The 19,607-nt window shown below is 47.9% G+C and overlaps 1 protein-coding gene across 1 annotated transcript in view; it reads left to right on the forward strand.

The window, feature by feature from the left end:
* The window catches only part of MAPK4 (mitogen-activated protein kinase 4), an 81,354-nt gene that overhangs the window by 23,979 nt on the left and 37,768 nt on the right, over positions 1 to 19,607 (forward strand). The window contains exon 2 of the mRNA XM_056513702.1: positions 4,202 to 4,905. Within this exon, the coding sequence (XP_056369677.1) occupies positions 4,360 to 4,905 (546 nt within the window). The 5' untranslated portion in view covers positions 4,202 to 4,359. The remainder of the gene's footprint in view (positions 1 to 4,201; positions 4,906 to 19,607) is intronic.

Here is a 19,607-nt window from a genome sequence, read left to right on the forward strand (position 1 = left end):
GTGAACCCGCGGCCGCGTTAGTGGAGCCGCTCTGGTGATTAAGGGCCCAGCAGAGCCGTCGTTCTGGCAGGGGGGACACAACGGCAGAAGATACACAGTTACTCTATTTAAAAAAAAAAAAAAAATTAAATTTTTTATTTGATTTTGTTTATTTTTTATTTTTAAGGGTTTTTTTTTAATTTTTCATTTTATTTTGGGATTTTATTTTTTAATTTTATTTTGTTTATTTTTTTATTTTAAAAATTTATTTTATTTTACTTTATTTTATTTTATTTTTAAACTTTATTTTATTTTTACTTTTTAAAATTTATTTTATTTTATTTCATCTAATCTCATTTCATTTTTTATTTTATTTTATTTATTTTATTTTATTTTATTTTATTTTATTTTATTTTATTTTATTTATTTTATTTTATTTTATTTTATTTTAAAACTCTTTTTTATTTTTAATTATTTTATTTTAGTTTAGTTTAGTTTATTTCATCTAATTTCATTTCATTTTTAACTTTCTATTTTATTTTATATATAAATTTTATTTTCGTTTATTTTATTAAAATATTTTATTTTATTTCATCTAATTTAATTTCATTTTTAAATTTTTTATTTTACTTTATTTTGTTTTTAAATTTTTTATTTAATTTTTTTATTTTAAAATTTATTTTATTTTATTTTATTTTATTTTATTTTATTTTATTTTATTTTATTTTATTTTATTTTATATTATATTCTTTTTTTTAAAATCTATGTTTTTTAAATTTCATTTAATTTAATTTCAGTTTTCCTCCTCTGAGCAGCTCTGGGTCCAGCTGTTAACCTGGGACCCCCTGTGCCGGGTCACCCCTGAGCCGGGTGGTCCCTTCAGGACCTGGGGGTGCACAGGGGAGGGTCAGGGCATGTCTGGGGTCCAGGCTCGGGCAGGGGAGGTGTCCGAGCTCCTGCAGCTGCAGGAGACCTTGAGAGCCCCGAGCTCCATCTGGGGAGCACTGGCTGCCTCCTCCTGCCTCGCCTTTACTGCATCCTGTCTCAGGATGAAATGACCACAGGGGAACCTCGAGGTGCTTGGGGGGTCTTGAACTCTCTTTTCCCAGCTGCCTTGCCCCTGGCCACCCCGTCATGGTGATATTGATGATTGAGAGAGAGGCTGATTCGTGATCAGAATCCAGATTTACTGTGAGCTCCATGTGCTTAAACACCATCTTCAGGAGTGCTAGTGATTTCTTACTACACTCATTTAGTTAAACATCCCACAGACAAACTTTACATTTCTGCTTAGTTCAATCCTCTTCCCTGTCAGCCAGCCTTGATCCAATCTTCTCGTAATCTTCAAAGCTGTTTGCTCTTGCCAAGGAATCAAACTGAATGTGCTAATTAAATCTGCAGTGCTGTCAGCCTGAGTTACCACCCTGCCACCAGGAAATGGCATTTTGTCAGGAAGATCCCCCCAAAACTGGGATCCTCTGGCTGAATGCACATCCCCATCCCCAGCAGGGCTTGGTGTTTGCCCTGGAGGGGAGGGTCTGCCAGCAGATCCCTTATAAAGCCGTTGATGAGAGAATCCCCTGCTGCTCAGGAGCAGGTTGGCACAGCCAAAAGGCAGATCTGAGATCTGAGATTTGAGATCTGAGATCTGATATCTGAAATCTGATATCTGAGATATGAGATTTGAGATCTGAGTTTTGAGATATGAGATCTGATATCTGAGATCTGAGATCTGACATTTGAGATCTGAGATCTGAGATCTGATATCAGATTTGAGATTTGAGATCTGAGATTTGAGATCTGATATCTGAGATCTGATATCTGAGATATGAGATATGACATTTGAGATTTGAGATCTGAGATCCGAGGTCTGAGATCTGAGATCTGATATCTGAGATATGAGATATGACATTTGAGATTTGAGATCTGAGATTTGAGATCTGATATCTGAGATTTGAGATCTGAGATCAGAGATCTGAGATTTGAGATTTGAGATCTGAAATCCGAGATCTGATATCTGATATCTGAGAACTGAGAACTGAGATCTGAGATCTGAGATTTGAGATCTGATATATGAGATCTGAGATCTGAGATTTCAGATCTGAGATCTGAGATTTGAGATCTGATATTTGAGATCTGAGATCAGAGATCTGAGATTTGAGATTTGAGATCTGAAATCCGAGATCTGAGATCTGATATCTGAGAACTGAGAACTGAGATCTGAGATCTGAGATTTGAGATCTGAGATCAGAGATCAGAGATCTGAGATTTGAGATCTGAAATCCGAGATCTGAGATCTGATATCTGATATCTGAGATCAGAGAACTGAGATTTGAGATCTCAGATCTGAGAACTGAGATCTGAGATCTGTGATCTGGGGTCTGTGATCTGATATCTGAGCTCCAGAGGTGGCTCAGCTCGCTGCCACTGCTTACCCAGCTCCTGTTGGCTCCACATCCATCTCCAGCTTCTTAATGCCTTGGTGGGTGAGGAAACACATCTTACATCCTTCGTATATCAATATATATACATTTACCTGTTCAGTCCTTTTTCAGGGAGGAGCAGGGGTGGCATCCCCAGGCTGCTCTTTGCTCTGGGACCCGTGTTCAGGGGATGTCACATCCTCACTGGCAATTCTGGAGGCTTTTTTGGGAAAATGGCCTAATTTTCCTGATCAGTTTTGGCTGTTCAAAGCTGAAAAGCTCTGTGACCCTCTCAGCTGCCTGGCAGTCAGGGCTTGAACCCTCATTTCTGTTTTTTCTGCAGTTTTTGCCGTGTGGTTTACACTGGCAGTTGCACATGTGACATGCTGAGTTCAGCCGCTGCAAATGGCTCCTTAACATTTTCAAGCAAATTTTTAAAACAGGAAAAAAAAAAATAGGCAGAAAAAGGGAGAAGTAGGAGTTGCAGTTCTCTGCGTCTGAAAAGTGGAAAAGGGAAAATTAAGCAGATGAAAAATGCTGGTGGTGCTGTGTGTGTTGGGAGGGGGTAACTGATGATCCTGGAAAAGGTCATGGTTTTGCTCATGGTTAACCTTCAGAGAGCTGTGATGTGGGCAGGGCCCAGGCATCACATGGATCCTCTCCTCTCCTCTCCTCTCCTCTCCTCTCCTCTCCTCTCCTCTCCTCTCCTCTCCTCTCCTCTCCTCTCCTCTCCTCTCCTCTCCTCTCCTCTCCTCTCCTCTCCTCTCCTCTCCTCTCCTCTCCTCTCCTCTCCTCTCCTCTCCTCTCCTCTCCTCTCCTCTCCTCTCCTCTCCTCTCCTCTCCTCTCCTCTCCTCTCCTCTCCTCTCCTCTCCTCTCCTCTCCTCTCCTCTCTTCTCCTCTCCTCTCCTCTCCTCTCCTCTCCTCAAACCACAACAGGCTGCAAAATGCAGCAGGGCTGATTTTTTAATCTCAGGGAGAAGAACCCTTCTGCTTTGATAGAGATCTCTGGGCTGTGCTTCTCTACGCTGCTCGGGAAGTCTGTTCATTCCTGTCCAGGTTTAAGGACAGGTGTCTGCCAATACAGGCAGGAGCTTCTCTTGGAAATGGAGAATGTAAACCCCCTCCCTCCAAATTATTATAATTTTGAAGTTAAGGGGCTCTCAGGCAAAGAGATGGGAATTAGGAAGAACAGTTCTTCACTAGGAAAATTAAAATAGAAATGCAGTATTACACAGAACAATCCCAGCCCTGCCAGAGTCAGAATCCAAGCTGACACCCGTCAGTCAGTCAGGGTGTTGGCACAGTCCCATTCCATGGTGGCTGCATCCTCCTGCAGGGGCAGATGTGGTTCAGCTGGAGCAGTGCTCCTGGAGAAGGTGCAGTTTCCTCTGAAGCTCCAGGGATGATGTGGAAAGGTCTGGTTTTCCTCTGGAATCCAGTGGAAAGAAGGTTCCTTGGTGTCCCAAATGTCAGTTTTTATCTGGGTAGGAAAGACTTGGCTCCTCCCCTGGCTGGAGCATCTCCCAGTGGGATGATGGAATTTTATCAGCCATGCCCTGGGACTCACTGGCCATGAACAGGAGATATCTCCTGGAGGGAGGATGGGCTGTGGGAAGATAAAGATGATTGCCCAGCTGGTTTAAAGATGGCCCATGAGCAGATAATGTGTGCCAGGAGATCAGGGGCACTGCCCCAGCTGGTTTAACAGATGGGGACAGAATAAATTCACATTTCTGATCACACCAACCCAGCACAGTTCCTCACCCAGTTTACATTTTATTTCTCTATGTGCCCTCAGATTTATCCTCGCCCTGCATGGTTTGAAACAGCAGGCTCAGAGCGAGAAATCTCCAATCAATAATGCAGGGCCCTGTTTCCAACAACATTTCTGACCTGGAGGAACTGGGACTGCGGCAGCTTTTCCAGTGAGGAGGGCGGGGAGGCGGCAGCAGCGCCATGGCCGAGAAGTGCGACTGCCTGGCCAGCATGTACGGCTACGACCTGGGCTGCCGCTTCGTCAACTTTCGCCCGCTGGGCTTCGGGGCCAACGGGCTGGTGCTGTCGGCGCTGGACAGCCGCAGCTGCCGCAAGGTGGCCGTCAAGAAGCTGACGCTGGGCGACGCGCGCAGCCTGAAGCACGCCTTCCGAGAGATCAAGATCATCCGCCGCCTGGACCACGAGAACATCGTCAAGGTGCACGAGGTGCTGGGCCCCAAGGGCGCCAGCCTGCGCGGGGACCTGTTCAAGTTCAACGTGGTGTACGTGGTGCAGGAGTACATGGAGACGGACCTGGCGCGGCTGCTGGAGCAGGGCAAGCTGGCCGAGGAGCACGCCAAGCTCTTCATGTACCAGCTGCTGCGCGGGCTCAAGTACATCCACTCGGCCAACGTCCTGCACCGCGACCTCAAGCCCGCCAACATCTTCATCAGCACCGAGGACCTGGTGCTGAAAATCGGCGACTTCGGCCTGGCCAGGATCGTGGACCAGCACTACTCGCACAAGGTAGGCGCGGTGGGCTCGGAGGGCGGTGTGCTCAAGCACTAGGCTGGGTGCGGGAGATTCCTGGATTCTTTGTATCAGGGTGGACGGTATGGAACAAGACTCAAACCTCTGTAAATGCTAAAAGCTGCAGCTGCAGTTTATTACAAGAGAGCCTGCTAGGAGCTGCCCGGCCACAGAGCAGGCTAAAGAGATTAAAAAGGGGAGAGAGAGAGAAGAGGGAAGGAAGAGAGAGTAAAAAGAGTAAAGAAGGTAAAGAGCATAAAAAAAGAGAGCGACTTGCCGTTTGTAATACAATAAATCTTTTTCCATCATGAATATTCTAATTTCCAAGAACCAATTTAATACAAAATGCTAATTCTATAGCATTTACATGCAGCCTATAGGAATCCTTATAGTAGCATAGTGTGTGACATTCTAAACTCTAAGATCTAATCTTGGACCCTGATAAGTCTTTTGTGACCTTTGGAGTACCTCTTTGGCCAAAAGCATTGTTTTGACAAGAGTGGATTAGCTTCAGGGGCCATCCTATTGTTTTCATGGTTATTTAGTAACTAAGGCTTGGTATCTCAAATGTGGCTTTCATTTCAATTTCATTCATGGTTTCTATATTCCCAAAATCTGAGCATTCATATTTGCAAGATTCCTCTGTTTCACCTTCTCCAACATTGGGTGTCAGGAAAAAGTTTCTCATTGAAAGGGTGATGAAGCACTGGAATGGTCTGCCCGGGGAGGTGGTGGGGTCACCATCCTGGGATGTGTTTAAAAAAATACTGGATGTGGCACTTGGTGCCATGGGTTAGTTGAGGTGTTAGGGAATGGGTTGGACTTGATGATCTTGAAGGTCTCTTCCAATCCAATCACTGGGTTTCTGTGAATTTCTGTGAATTCTGTGAATTCTGTGAATGTGGCTGGGCCATGATCTTGAAGGTCTCTTCCAATCCAATCACTGGGTTTCTGTGAATTTCTGTGAATTCTGTGAATTCTGTGAATTCTGTGAATTCTGTGAATGTGGCTGGGCCACAATCTTGAAGGTCTCTTCCAATCCAATCACTGGGTTTCTGTGAATTTCTGTGAATTCTGTGAATTCTGTGAATGTGGCTGGGCCATGATCTTGAAGGTCTCTTCCAATCCAATCACTGGGTTTCTGTGAATTCTGAGAATTCTGTGAATTTCTGTGAATTCTGTGAATGTGGCTGGGCCATGGTGGGTCTTCCAGGGGTAACAGGTCCTTGAGCCCCCTTGGGCAGCTGTGAGCCTTGCTGGGTGGTCACTGCTGGTGACCACTGTGCCCCAAGCCGAGACCCGTGTCTGTGATCTTGAAGGTCTCTTCCAATCCAATCACTGGGTTTCTGTGAATTCTGTGAATTCTGTGAATTCTGTGAATGTGGCTGGGCCATGATCTTGAAGGTCTCTTCCAATCCAATCACTGGGTTTCTGTGAATTCTGTGAATTCTGTGAATTCTGTGAATTCTGTGAATGTGGCTGAGCATGGCGGGTCCTCCAGGGGTAACAGGTCCTTGAGCCCCCTTGGGCAGCTGTGAGCCCTGCTGGGTGGTCACTGCTGGTGACCACTGTGCCCCAAGCACACGTGTCTGTGGAATCTCGGTTTGGGTGGGAAGGGACCTTTAAAGCTCGTTCAGTCCGAGCCCTCCACGGGCTGGGGTGGCTCAGAGCCCTGTCCAGCCTGGCCTTCAGTGTTTTCTGGGCACAGCCCATGCCCTGAGCTCTGCCAGAATCCCCTGGGCTCTGCAGGGCTGCGCAGAGGGCACGGGGAGGGTCTGAGTGCCCTTCAGCCGCCTCCTGTTGCTGTATTGTGTACATCAAACCCACGCTCGGCTGTTCTGTTCTGTCTCAGCAGTGGACTGTGGGGAGGCGTGTGTTTGCCTGCTTTACTCAAGTGACTAAGCTCTGTGTTCCTTGCTCTGCTGCTGTCAAAAAGCACAAGCTGCTGGAAGCACGTGGGGAGGGGACCTGGCGTGTCCACACCCACTCTGCTGGGCTTTGTCCCCACTTCGGTGCCAGCCAGCTTCTTGAAAACCCCATTTGGTTTGAATTACATTCATTTAACCTGGGGGGAGAGGATGGGTCCTTGAGACTCAGTCAAACCCTTTAATCTCAGGTCTGGATCCAAATGGCATACTGAATTCTCTGCAACCTCATCCAGATCAAGAAAACGGATTTTATCTCATGTCACAACACCAAACAGTGACTTTAACCAGCAGCCAGCTGCAGAGCTGCAGTGGCTTTGCCTTCTCCTGGGGACCCAGAGGGTGACAGAGCCTCTGCCACGTTCCTCCACTGCTCTAGAGCCCCAGCCTGGGAGGCAACCTGCATTTCACACCTGCAGCTCTGTTCAGGACCCATTAGCATCAGGACTGTGTGTCACAGAGCCTTCTCACCCATTATCCCGGGCTCCCTCCCTGCTGTCAGCCCTGCACACAGTGATGAGATAAAATCCGTTTTCTTGATCTGGATGTGTCCGTGGGTGAGGCTGGGGTGCCCCATGTGTCTGTTGCTGTGCCTGTACCAAGGTTTAAGTGCACTTTGTGTTTACCAGTGGGTTCCTGCCCACTGCTCTGTGAAGGGAGGCAGCAGAGGATGGCAGAAAGACAATCTCATGATCTGAGCCGATTCTGGGTGCAAGTCTGGGCTGTGGGGAGAAACAGAGCCTGGGGAAAAGGAATGAGGTTGCAGGAAGCAAGCACGGGGTCCCTGTCTCTCTGCCTGCCCTTTCTGTGCTCCCTTCCTCTCTCATTATTTATGGCCCAGCTCAGGAAGAGGCTCCTGGCTTTTCAAATGTGAGATTTGTTTGTTTAAAGTCAGGTAACTCCCTGCAAACAAGGCAGGCTGCATGAGCACAGGAAGTCTCTGATTTAAGGAACATGGTGTTGTCAAGGGCTGTGGGATCAGGGTAGGAGTCACCTGTTCGTGCCTACTGCAGAATTACTGTTATTTCTGAGCAATTCTCTGTTGCCTCAATAGCAGCCAGTGCAGTGGAAGGAGCTGTCAGGGGGCTGCAGCTTCATGTTGGTGTTTAACTCTGCCAGATGCCACTGCACCAGCATCCTCCAGTTCCTCGTGGAGCGGGAGGCTGGAGCATCAGTGCAAAAATATCTGAGTGTGCAGAGAAAGCTGGGTGCTGCTCCAGAGCAGAGCTGAAAGCAGCAGATGGGTAATGCCAGTGTCCTGGTTTGGAGGACAGGTGTCTGCCAATGAAGGCAGAAGCTTCTCTTTGAAATGGAGAATGTAAACCCAAATTATTTCCTCCAAAATATTATAATTTTGAAATTAAGGGGCTCTCAGGCAAAGAGATGGGAATTAGGAATAACAGTTCTTTACTAGGAAAATTAAAATAGCAATGCAGTATTACACAGAACAATCCCAGCCCTGCCAGAGTCAGAATCCAAGCTGACACCCGTCAGTCAGTCAGGGTGTTGGCACAGTCCCATTCAATGGTGGCTGCATCCTCCTGCAGGGGCAGATGTGGTTCAGCTGGAGCAGTGCTCCTGGAGAAGGTGCAGTTTCCTCTGAAGCTCCAGGGATGATGTGCAAAGGTCTGGCTTTCCTCTGGAATCCAGTGGGAAGAAGGTTCCTTGGTGTCCCAAATCTCAGTTTTATCTGGGTAGGAAAGGCTTGGCTGCTCCCCTGGCTGGAGCATCTCCCAGTGGGATGATGGAATTTTATCAGTCATGCCCTGGGACTCAGTGGCCATGAACAGGAGATATCTCCTGGAGGGAGGATGGGCTGTAGGAAGATAAAGATGATTGCCCAGCTGGTTTAAAGATGGCCCATGAGCAGATAATGTGTGCCAGGAGATCAGGGGCACTGCCCCAGCTGGGTTAACAGATGGGGACAGAATTCACATTGCTGGGTGCCACACCAACCCAGCACAGCATTTATTGATGGTTCCTGGCCTGAGCAGGGCTGAGTTTGCCAGAGCTGGGTGCAGCCTGCCGTGGGTCAGTGCTGCCCTTGATGAAGGCACAGAAATCATTTCTCTCCCCGTTTCTCTCTCAAGCTCTCTCTCCTCCCAGGCTCACACGGATTTTTGAGCTCCGTGCTCTGGCAGGAGGCAGCAGCAGGAGGCAGAGCAGTGGAGCATCCACCCCAGGGCTGCCCTGATGCCTTAGGATTTGTGGTTTTGCCTTGGCTTTTGTGTTTTTCAAATCCTGCACTGCTTTAGTGCACAGCTGTAAACTCCATGCTAACTGTCTTCACGTTTTGGTCCGACAACAATTCCTCTGAAACTCAAGGACACCCTCTGCCTCAGGCCCTGAAAATGTAAACAAAGTGAATTGAGGGGGAGCAAACAGGGGGTAAATATCTTCATTACCTGAAGTTGTCATTGGGGAATTTACCCCGGTATGTAGAAGGTCCAAATTTACAATTGTCTGAAAAACTTGTGACCATTGTCCATTTTAGGTGTAGCCTCTGTTTTACTGCCCAGGGTGTACCTGTTGAAGGCCTTCAATAAATACCCACTTTATTCTCTCATTTTTTTAAACTTTATTTTAACATTTTATTTTATTTTACTTTACTTTACTTTATTTTATTTTATTTTATTTTATTTTATTTTATTTTATTTTATTTTATTATATTTTAACATTTTATTTTATTTTATTTTGTTTTATTTTATTTTACTTAATTTACTTAATTTAAATTAATTTAATTTAATTTAATTTTATTTTATTTTATTTTACTTTGTTTTACTTTATTTTATTTTAGTCTATTTTATTTTATTTTATTTTATTTTATTTTATTTTATTTTATTTTATTTTATTTTATTTTATTTTATTTTATTTTATTTTATTTTATTTTACTTTGTTTTATTTTATTTTATTTTTTATTTTATTTTATTTTAGTCTATTTTATTTTATTTATGTTTATTTATGTTTATTTTTTATTTTTTAATTTTTTATTTTTTATTTTATTTTTACAATTAAAATTATGTTTCCTAGCCTTGCCTCGCCTCTGTTCCAGGCAGCCACCCCAAGAGCAGGGACCCTCACTTGCTGCTGCCAGCCTGTGCTTGGGCAGATGCCCACGAGCAGGTGGAATCCTGTACCCAATTAACTGCCCAAAGACCCGTTAAATCCAAACCTCTGAAGGCAGCACAGAGCTGCACCCCGTTGTAATGGTTTCCTGAGAGCCTTTCAGGTGAGCAAGGGTCATCTTGAGCACGTGGATTTATTTTTTATCTTAGCATGTTTTGTTTCTGCAATATGCTTACACCAATGGCAGGGCCCTGCCAGCACAAAAATTGCAGGTTGTGTGGTGCTATTTGTCTCAAAGGTCACATCTCTCCTGACCTGATGTTCCTCAAACCCCAGAACATCCTGCTGAGTGTTGGAATGGCAAATGAGAGCCACTCTGGACTGTGAGCAGAATTTTAAACACAGCTCAGAATACACATTCACCTGAATAATAGCCCTTGCCTGGCAAGGTGTCTTGTTTGTGTGACTTTCATCAGGCAAACCTTGAGTTGGGGTGATGTGGTGGGAAAGGGAGAGCTCCCAGCTCTGGGAGATGCTGGATTGGGATGGTGTGGTGGGAAATGGGAGAGCTCCCAGCTCTGGGAGATGCAGGATTGGGATGGTGTGGTGGGAAGGGGAGAGCTCCCAGCTCTGGGAGATGCAGGATTGGGATGGTGTGGTGGGAAGAAAGGGGAGAGCTCCCAGCTCTGGGAGATGCTGGATTGGGATGGTGTGGTGGGAAAGGGGAGAGCTCCCAGCTCTGGGAGATGCAGAATTGGGATGGTGTGGTGGGAAAGGGAGAGCTCCCAGCTCTGGGAGATGCTGGATTGGAATGGTGTGGTGGGAAAGGGAGAGCTCCCAGCTCTGGGAGATGCTGGATTGGGATGGTGTGGTGGGAAGAAAGGGGAGAGCTCCCAGCTCTGGGAGATGCAGAATTGGGATGGTGTGGTGGGAAATGGGAGAGCTCCCAGCTCTGGGAGATGCAGGATTGGGATGGTGTGGTGGGAAGGGGAGAGCTCCCAGCTCTGGGAGATGCTGGATTGGGATGGTGTGGTGGGAAAGGGAGAGCTCCCAGCTCTGGGAGATGCTGGATTGGGATGGTGTGGTGGGAAGGGGAGAGCTCCCAGCTCTGGGAGATGCTGGATTGGGATGGTGTGGTGGGAAAGGGAGAGCTCCCAGCTCTGGGAGATGCTGGATTGGGATGGTGTGGTGGGAAGGGGAGAGCTCCCAGCTCTGGGAGATGCTGGATTGGGATGGTGTGGTGGGAAGGGGAGAGCTCCCAGCTCTGGGAGATGCTGGATTGGGATGGTGTGGTGGGAAGGGGAGAGCTCCCAGCTCTGGGAGATGCTGGATTGGGATGGTGTGGTGGGAAAGGGAGAGCTCCCAGCTCTGGGAGATGCAGGATTGGGATGGTGTGGTGGGAAGAAAGGGGAGAGCTCCCAGCTCTGGGAGATGCTGGATTGGGATGGTGTGGTGGGAAAGGGAGAGCTCCCAGCTCTGGGAGATGCTGGATTGGGATGGTGTGGTGGGAAGAAAGGGGAGAGCTCCCAGCTCTGGGACATGCCCTGAGGCTCAGCGAGGAGCTGGCCTCCCCAGCTGGGTGCAGAGCAGCGTTGGCTCTGTTTCTCCCACTGTCTGGCTGGTTTTCCTGCTTAGACACCTTTCTCCATGGTGAGAGCAGCATGGGGCGCCTCTTTGTCTGAAACTTCTCCACAGTGAACAAATTGTATTTCCAGCTGCCTTGGTCACGTCCAGATCTGGTGTGCACCTTCCCAGGCTGCTCTGACCCCTGCACTGATCACAGCCTTGTCTCAGATACACTCAGGCGCTGACAGACAGCTCTTGAGGGCACAGAGAGTCAGGTGTAGCAGGAGAGAGCCCTCAGGAGATGATCCTGTTCATCCACATCCCTCTCTCACCCTGCCTCTTCCCCAAAGCTCTCACCACCCAGCTGTGCAGGCTCCTCTCTTCTCCATCACCCGGCTCTTTATCCGTGGGAGTTTATCCTCTAGAACATCTCCACATTATTGCCTTTCTCCATGGCCGTGGCTGTTTCTGGTTTGAACATTTGGCCCTGCGTCTTGGTGCCCAAAAGGTGAGCAAAGGAGGGTTGGAGACGAAGAAACAAGAGCTCCCTGCCTCCATGAGGAGAACCATGAGGTTCTTATTCTGGTGCAGGACAGGAAGAGTGGAGAATACCCTGTTCCTAAACCTTCATCCCTTCGGTGAATGCATTGACCTCAACTTCCCACCGGGAACACCCTGCAATGCTCCCTCTGCCTGTCCCATTGTCCCATCCCTGCCCAAAAGTCAGCAAAGGCTCTTGCTGCCCATCTCCCATCCATCCATCCATCCATCCATCCATCCATCCATCCATCCATCATCCATCCATCATCCATCCATCCATCCATCATCCATCCATCATCCATCCATCCATCCATCATCCATCCATCATCCATCCATCCATCATCCATCCATCATCCATCCATCCATCCATCCATCATCCATCCATCATCCATCCATCATCCATCCATCCATCCATCCATCCATCCATCCATCCATCAGCCATCCATCCATCCATCCATCCATCCATCCATCATCCATCCATCATCCATCCATCCATCCATCATCCATCCATCATCCATCCATCATCCATCCATCCATCCATCCATCCATCCATCATCCATCCATCCATCCATCCATCCATCCATCCATCATCCATCCATCCATCCATCACCCATCCATCCATCATCCATCCATCCATCCATCATCCATCCATCCATCCATCCATCCATCCATCCATCATCCATCCATCATCCATCCATCCATCCATCATCCATCCATCCATCATCCATCCATCCATCCATCCATCATCCATCCTTCCATCATCCATCCATCCATCCATCCATCCATCCATCACCCATCCATCCATCCATCATCCATCCATCCATCCATCATCCATCCATCCATCCATCCATCCATCCATCATCCATCCATCATCCATCCATCCATCCATCCATCCATCATCCATCATCCATCCATCATCCATCCATCATCCATCCATCATCCATCCATCATCCATCCATCCATCATCCATCCATCCATCCATCCATCCATCATCCATCCATCCATCCATCCATCCATCCATCCATCATCCATCCATCATCCATCCATCCATCCATCACCCATCCATCCATCATCCATCCATCCATCCATCCATCATCCATCCTTCCATCATCCATCCATCCATCCATCCATCCATCCATCCATCATCCATCCATCCATCCATCCATCCATCCATCACCCATCCATCCATCCATCATCCATCCATCCATCATCCATCCATCCATCCATCCATCCATCCATCCATCCATCATCCATCCATCATCCATCCATCCATCCATCCATCATCCATCCATCATCCATCCATCCATCCATCCATCCATCCATCATCCATCCATCATCCATCCATCCATCCATCATCCATCCATCCATCCATCATCCATCCATCCATCATCCATCATCCATCCATCATCCATCCATCCATCCATCCATCCATCCATCCATCCATCATCCATCCATCCATCCATCCATCCATCCATCCATCATCCATCCATCCATCCATCCATCATCCATCCAACCATCATCCATCATCCATCCATCCATCCATCCATCATCCATCCATCCATCCATCATCCATCCATCCATCATCCATCCATCATCCATCCATCATCCATCCATCCATCCATCCGTCATCCATCCATCATCCATCATCCATCATCCATCCATCCATCCATCCATCATCCATCCATCATCCATCCATCATCCATCCATCCATCCATCCATCCATCCATCCATCCATCATCCATCATCCATCCATCATCCATCCATCCATCCATCCATCATCCATCCATCATCCATCCATCCATCATCCATCATCCATCCATCCATCATCCATCCATCATCCATCCATCCATCCATCATCCATCCATCCATCCATCCATCCATCCATCCATCATCCATCCATCATCCATCCATCCATCATCCATCCATCATCCATCATCCATCCATCCATCCATCCATCCATCATCCATCATCCATCCATCATCCATCCATCCATCATCCATCCATCCATCCATCCATCATCCATCCATCATCCATCCATCCATCCATCCATCCATCCATCCATCCATCATCCATCCATCCATCATCCATCCATCATCCATCCATCATCCATCCATCCATCCATCATCCATCCATCCATCCATCCATCCATCCATCCATCCATCATCCATCCATCCATCCATCACCCATCCATCCATCATCCATCCATCCATCCATCATCCATCCATCCATCCATCCATCCATCCATCCATCCATCATCCATCCATCATCCATCCATCCATCCATCACCCATCCATCCATCATCCATCCATCCATCCATCATCCATCCTTCCATCATCCATCCATCCATCCATCCATCCATCCATCCATCATCCATCCATCATCCATCCATCCATCCATCCATCCATCCATCCATCCATCATCCATCATCCATCCATCATCCATCATCCATCCATCCATCATCCATCCATCATCCATCCATCCATCATCCATCCATCCATCCATCCATCCATCCATCCATCATCCATCCATCCATCCATCCATCCATCCATCCATCCATCCATCATCCATCCATCATCCATCCATCCATCCATCACCCATCCATCCATCATCCATCCATCCATCCATCCATCATCCATCCTTCCATCATCCATCCATCCATCCATCCATCCATCCATCATCCATCCATCCATCCATCCATCCATCCATCCCCCATCCATTCATCCATCATCCATCCATCCATCATCCATCCATCCATCCATCCATCCATCCATCCATCCATCATCCATCCATCATCCATCCATCCATCCATCCATCCATCATCCATCATCCATCCATCATCCATCCATCATCCATCCATCCATCATCCATCCATCCATCCATCCATCCATCATCCATCCATCCATCCATCCATCCATCCATCATCCATCCATCCATCCATCATCCATCCATCCATCATCCATCCATCATCCATCCATCATCCATCCATCCATCCATCCATCCATCCATCCATCCATCCATCATCCATCCATCATCCATCCATCCATCCATCCATCCATCCATCCATCATCCATCCATCCATCCATCCATCCATCATCCATCATCCATCATCCATCCATCCATCATCCATCCATCCATCCATCCATCCATCATCCATCCTTCATCCATCCATCCATCCATCATCCATCCATCCATCCATCCATCCATCATCCATCCAACCATCATCCATCATCCATCCATCCATCCATCCATCCATCCATCCATCCATCCATCATCCATCCATCCATCCATCCATCATCCATCCATCCATCCATCCATCCATCATCCATCCATCCATCCATCATCCATCCATCCATCATCCATCCATCATCCATCCATCATCCATCCATCATCCATCCATCCATCCATCCATCCGTCATCCATCCATCATCCATCATCCATCATCCATCCATCCATCCATCCATCATCCATCCATCATCCATCCATCATCCATCCATCCATCCATCCATCCATCCATCCATCCATCATCCATCCATCATCCATCCATCCATCCATCCATCATCCATCCATCCATCCATCCATCCATCCATCCATCCATCATCCATCCATCATCCATCCATCCATCCATCCATCATCCATCATCCATCCATCATCCATCCATCATCCATCCATCCATCCATCCATCCATCCATCCATCATCCATCCATCATCCATCCATCCATCCATCCATTATCCATCCATCCATCCATCCATCCATCATCCATCCATCATCCATCCATCCATCATCCATCATCCATCCATCATCCATCCATCATCCATCCATCATCCATCCATCATCCATCCATCCATCCATCCATCATCCATCCATCCATCATCCATCCATCCATCATCCATCCATCATCCATCCATCATCCATCATCCATCATCCATCCATCATCCATCCATCACCCATCCATCCATCATCCATCCATCCATCCATCATCCATCCATCCATCCATCCATCCATCATCCATCCATCCATCCATCATCCATCCATCCATCCATCCATCCATCATCCATCATCCATCCATCATCCATCCATCCATCATCCATCCATCCATCCATCCATCATCCATCCATCATCCATCCATCCATCCATCCATCCATCATCCATCCATCCATCCATCCATCCATCCATCCATCATCCATCCATCCATCCATCATCCATCCATCCATCCATCCATCATCCATCCATCCATCATCCATCCATCCATCCATCCATCATCCATCCATCCATCCATCCATCCATCCATCCATCCATCATCCATCCATCCATCCATCCATCCATCATCCATCATCCATCCATCCATCCATCCATCATCCATCCATCATCCATCCATCCATCCATCCATCCATCCATCCATCATCCATCCATCCATCCATCCATCCATCATCCATCCGTCCATCCATCCATCCATCCATCCATCCATCCATCCATCCATCATCCATCCATCATCCATCCATCCATCCATCATCCATCCATCCATCCATCCATCCATCCATCATCCATCATCCATCCATCCATCATCCATCCATCCATCCATCCATCATCCATCCATCCATCCATCCATCCATCCATCCATCCATCCATCATCCATCCATCCATCCATCCATCCATCATCCCTCATCCATCCATCATCCATCCATCCATCCATCCATCCATCCATCCATCATCCATCCATCCATCCATCCATCCATCATCCATCATCCATCCATCATCCATCCATCCATCCATCATCCATCCAACCATCATCCATCATCCATCCATCCATCCATCCATCATCCATCCATCCATCCATCCATCCATCATCCATCCATCCATCCATCCATCATCCATCCATCCATCCATCCATCCATCATCCATCCATCCATCCATCATCCATCATCCATCCATCCATCCATCATCCATCCATCCATCATCCATCCATCATCCATCCATCATCCATCCATCCATCCATCCATCCATCCGTCATCCATCCATCATCCATCCATCATCCATCCATCCATCCATCCATCCATCCATCCATCCATCATCCATCCATCATCCATCCATCATCCATCCATCCATCCATCATCCATCCATCCATCATCCATCCATCATCCATCCATCCATCCATCATCCATCCATCCATCCATCCATCCATCATCCATCCATCATCCATCCATCCATCATCCATCATCCATCCATCATCCATCCATCATCCATCCATCATCCATCCATCATCCATCCATCCATCCATCCGTCATCCATCCATCATCCATCATCCATCATCCATCCATCCATCCATCCATCATCCATCCATCATCCATCCATCATCCATCCATCCATCCATCCATCCATCCATCCATCCATCATCCATCCATCCATCATCCATCCATCATCCATCCATCCATCCATCATCCATCCATCCATCCATCCATCCATCATCCATCCATCATCCATCCATCCATCATCCATCCATCCATCCATCATCCATCCATCCATCCATCCATCCATCATCCATCATCCATCCATCATCCATCCATCCATCATCCATCCATCCATCCATCCATCATCCATCCATCATCCATCCATCCATCCATCCATCCATCCATCCATCCATCATCCATCCATCCATCCATCATCCATCCATCCATCCATCCATCCATCATCCATCCATCCATCCATCATCCATCCCTCCATCCATCACCCATCCATGTAAATCCTGACTGTGTCTGTGGATTCAGGTGTGGATATTCAGGCTGTGCTTGGACCCTGATGGATTTCAGTCTGTGATCACCTGTTTGGTGCAGGCAGGTGGATTCTGGTGTGGATTCACCTGAGGAAATTTCCTTGGTTTGCTGTAGGTGGCATCCTGAAATCCCATGGCCCTGGACCCCTCTGGCTCCAGGGGGGAGCCTCAGTGTTGATTGGGGGTGGTTTTGGAGCCCCAGGGTTGGGTGGTGGTGGTTTTGGAACACCGGAATTGGATGGTCCTGGTTTTGGAGCCCCAGGGTTGGGTGTTGTTGTTTTTTAGCCCCAGGGTTGGATGGGGATGGTTTTGGAGCCCCAGGGTTGGGTGTTGTTGTTTTTTAGCCTCAGGGTTGGTAGTGGTGGTTTTGGAGCCCCAGGGTTGGGTGTTGGTGGTATTGGAGCCCCAGGGTTGGATGGGTGTGGTTCTGGAGCCCAAAGGGTTGGATGGGGATGGTTCTGGAGCCCCAGGGTTGATAGTGATGATTTTGGAGCCCCAGGGTTGGGTGGGTGTGGTTCTGGAGCCCAAAGGGTTGGATGGGGATGGTTCTGGAGCCCCAGGGTTGATAGTGATGATTTTGGAGCCCCAGGGTTGGGTGTTAGTGGTTTTGGAGCCCCAGGGTTGAGTGGGGTTGATTTTGGTGCCCCAGAGTTGGTAGTGGTGGTTTTGGAGCCCCAGGGCTGGAGAGGGGTGGTTTTGGAGCCACAGGGTTGAAGCTGCTGGTTTTTTAGCCCCAGGGTTGGTAGTGGTGGTTTTGGAGCCCCAGGGTTGAATGGGGGTGGTTTTTTAGCCCCAGGGTTGGGTGTTAGTGGTTTTGGAGCCCCAGGGTTGAGTGGGGTTGATTTTGGTGCCCCAGAGTTGGTAGTGGTGGTTTTGGAGCCCCAGGGCTGGAGAGGGGTGGTTTTGGAGCCACAGGGTTGAAGCTGCTGGTTTTTTAGCCCCAGGGTTGGTAGTGGTGGTTTTGGAGCCCCAGGGTTGAATGGGGGTGGTTTTTTAGCCCCAGGGTTGGGTGTTGGTGGTTTTTCAGCGCCAGGGTTGGATGGGGGTGGTGGTTTTTCAGGTTTTTATCAGGGTTGAAAGTGATGGTTTTTCAGCCCCGGGGTTGGGAGGTGCTGGTTTTGGAGCCCCAGGGTTGGGTGGTGTTGGTGGTTTTGGAGCCCCAGGGTTGGGTGGTGCTGGTTTTTCAGCCCCAGGGCTGGATGTGGGTGGTTTTTCAGCCCCAGGGTTGGATGGAGGTGGTGGTTTTTCAGGTTTTTATCAGGGTTGAAAGTGGTGGTTTTTCAGCCCCAGGGTTGGGTGGTGGTGGTTTTTCAGCCCCAGGATTGGATGTGGGTGGTTTTTCAGCCCCAGGGTTGGATGGAGGTGGTGGTTTTTCAGGTTTTTATCAGGGTTGAAAGTGGTGGTTTTTCAGCCCCAGGGTTGGATGGGGGTGGTGGTTTTTCAGGTTTTTATCAGGGTTGATAGTTGTGGTTTTGCAGCCCCAGCAGCTCCTGGGCTCCCCATGTGTGCCAGATTCCCTGGCATGCAGGTTCAGTGTGCTGTCACCAAGGTGACACCGGGATGCAGCACCACCTGCCCTGAATTGTTTCTCCTTCTGGTGTTGCAAGCAAAACACAAAATATGCATTGTGTAAAGGTTTGGAAACACATCCATTTTTCTTTGCCTTGCTTTGTTTTCTTTACCTTTGCTGTGCTGTTTGATACCTCTTGGTGCTTGTCCTCCCTGTGGTGAATTCATCACCTTTATAGATTGCCTCACACGCAGGAGATCAAGAGGAGATGCAGGAAAATGACACTTGAAATTGCAAGTTAAAAAAAACCAGCATGGAAGGGCT

This window comes from Oenanthe melanoleuca, chromosome Z (assembly GCF_029582105.1).
Source record: "Oenanthe melanoleuca isolate GR-GAL-2019-014 chromosome Z, OMel1.0, whole genome shotgun sequence".
Classification (NCBI taxonomy): domain Eukaryota; kingdom Metazoa; phylum Chordata; class Aves; order Passeriformes; family Muscicapidae; genus Oenanthe; species Oenanthe melanoleuca.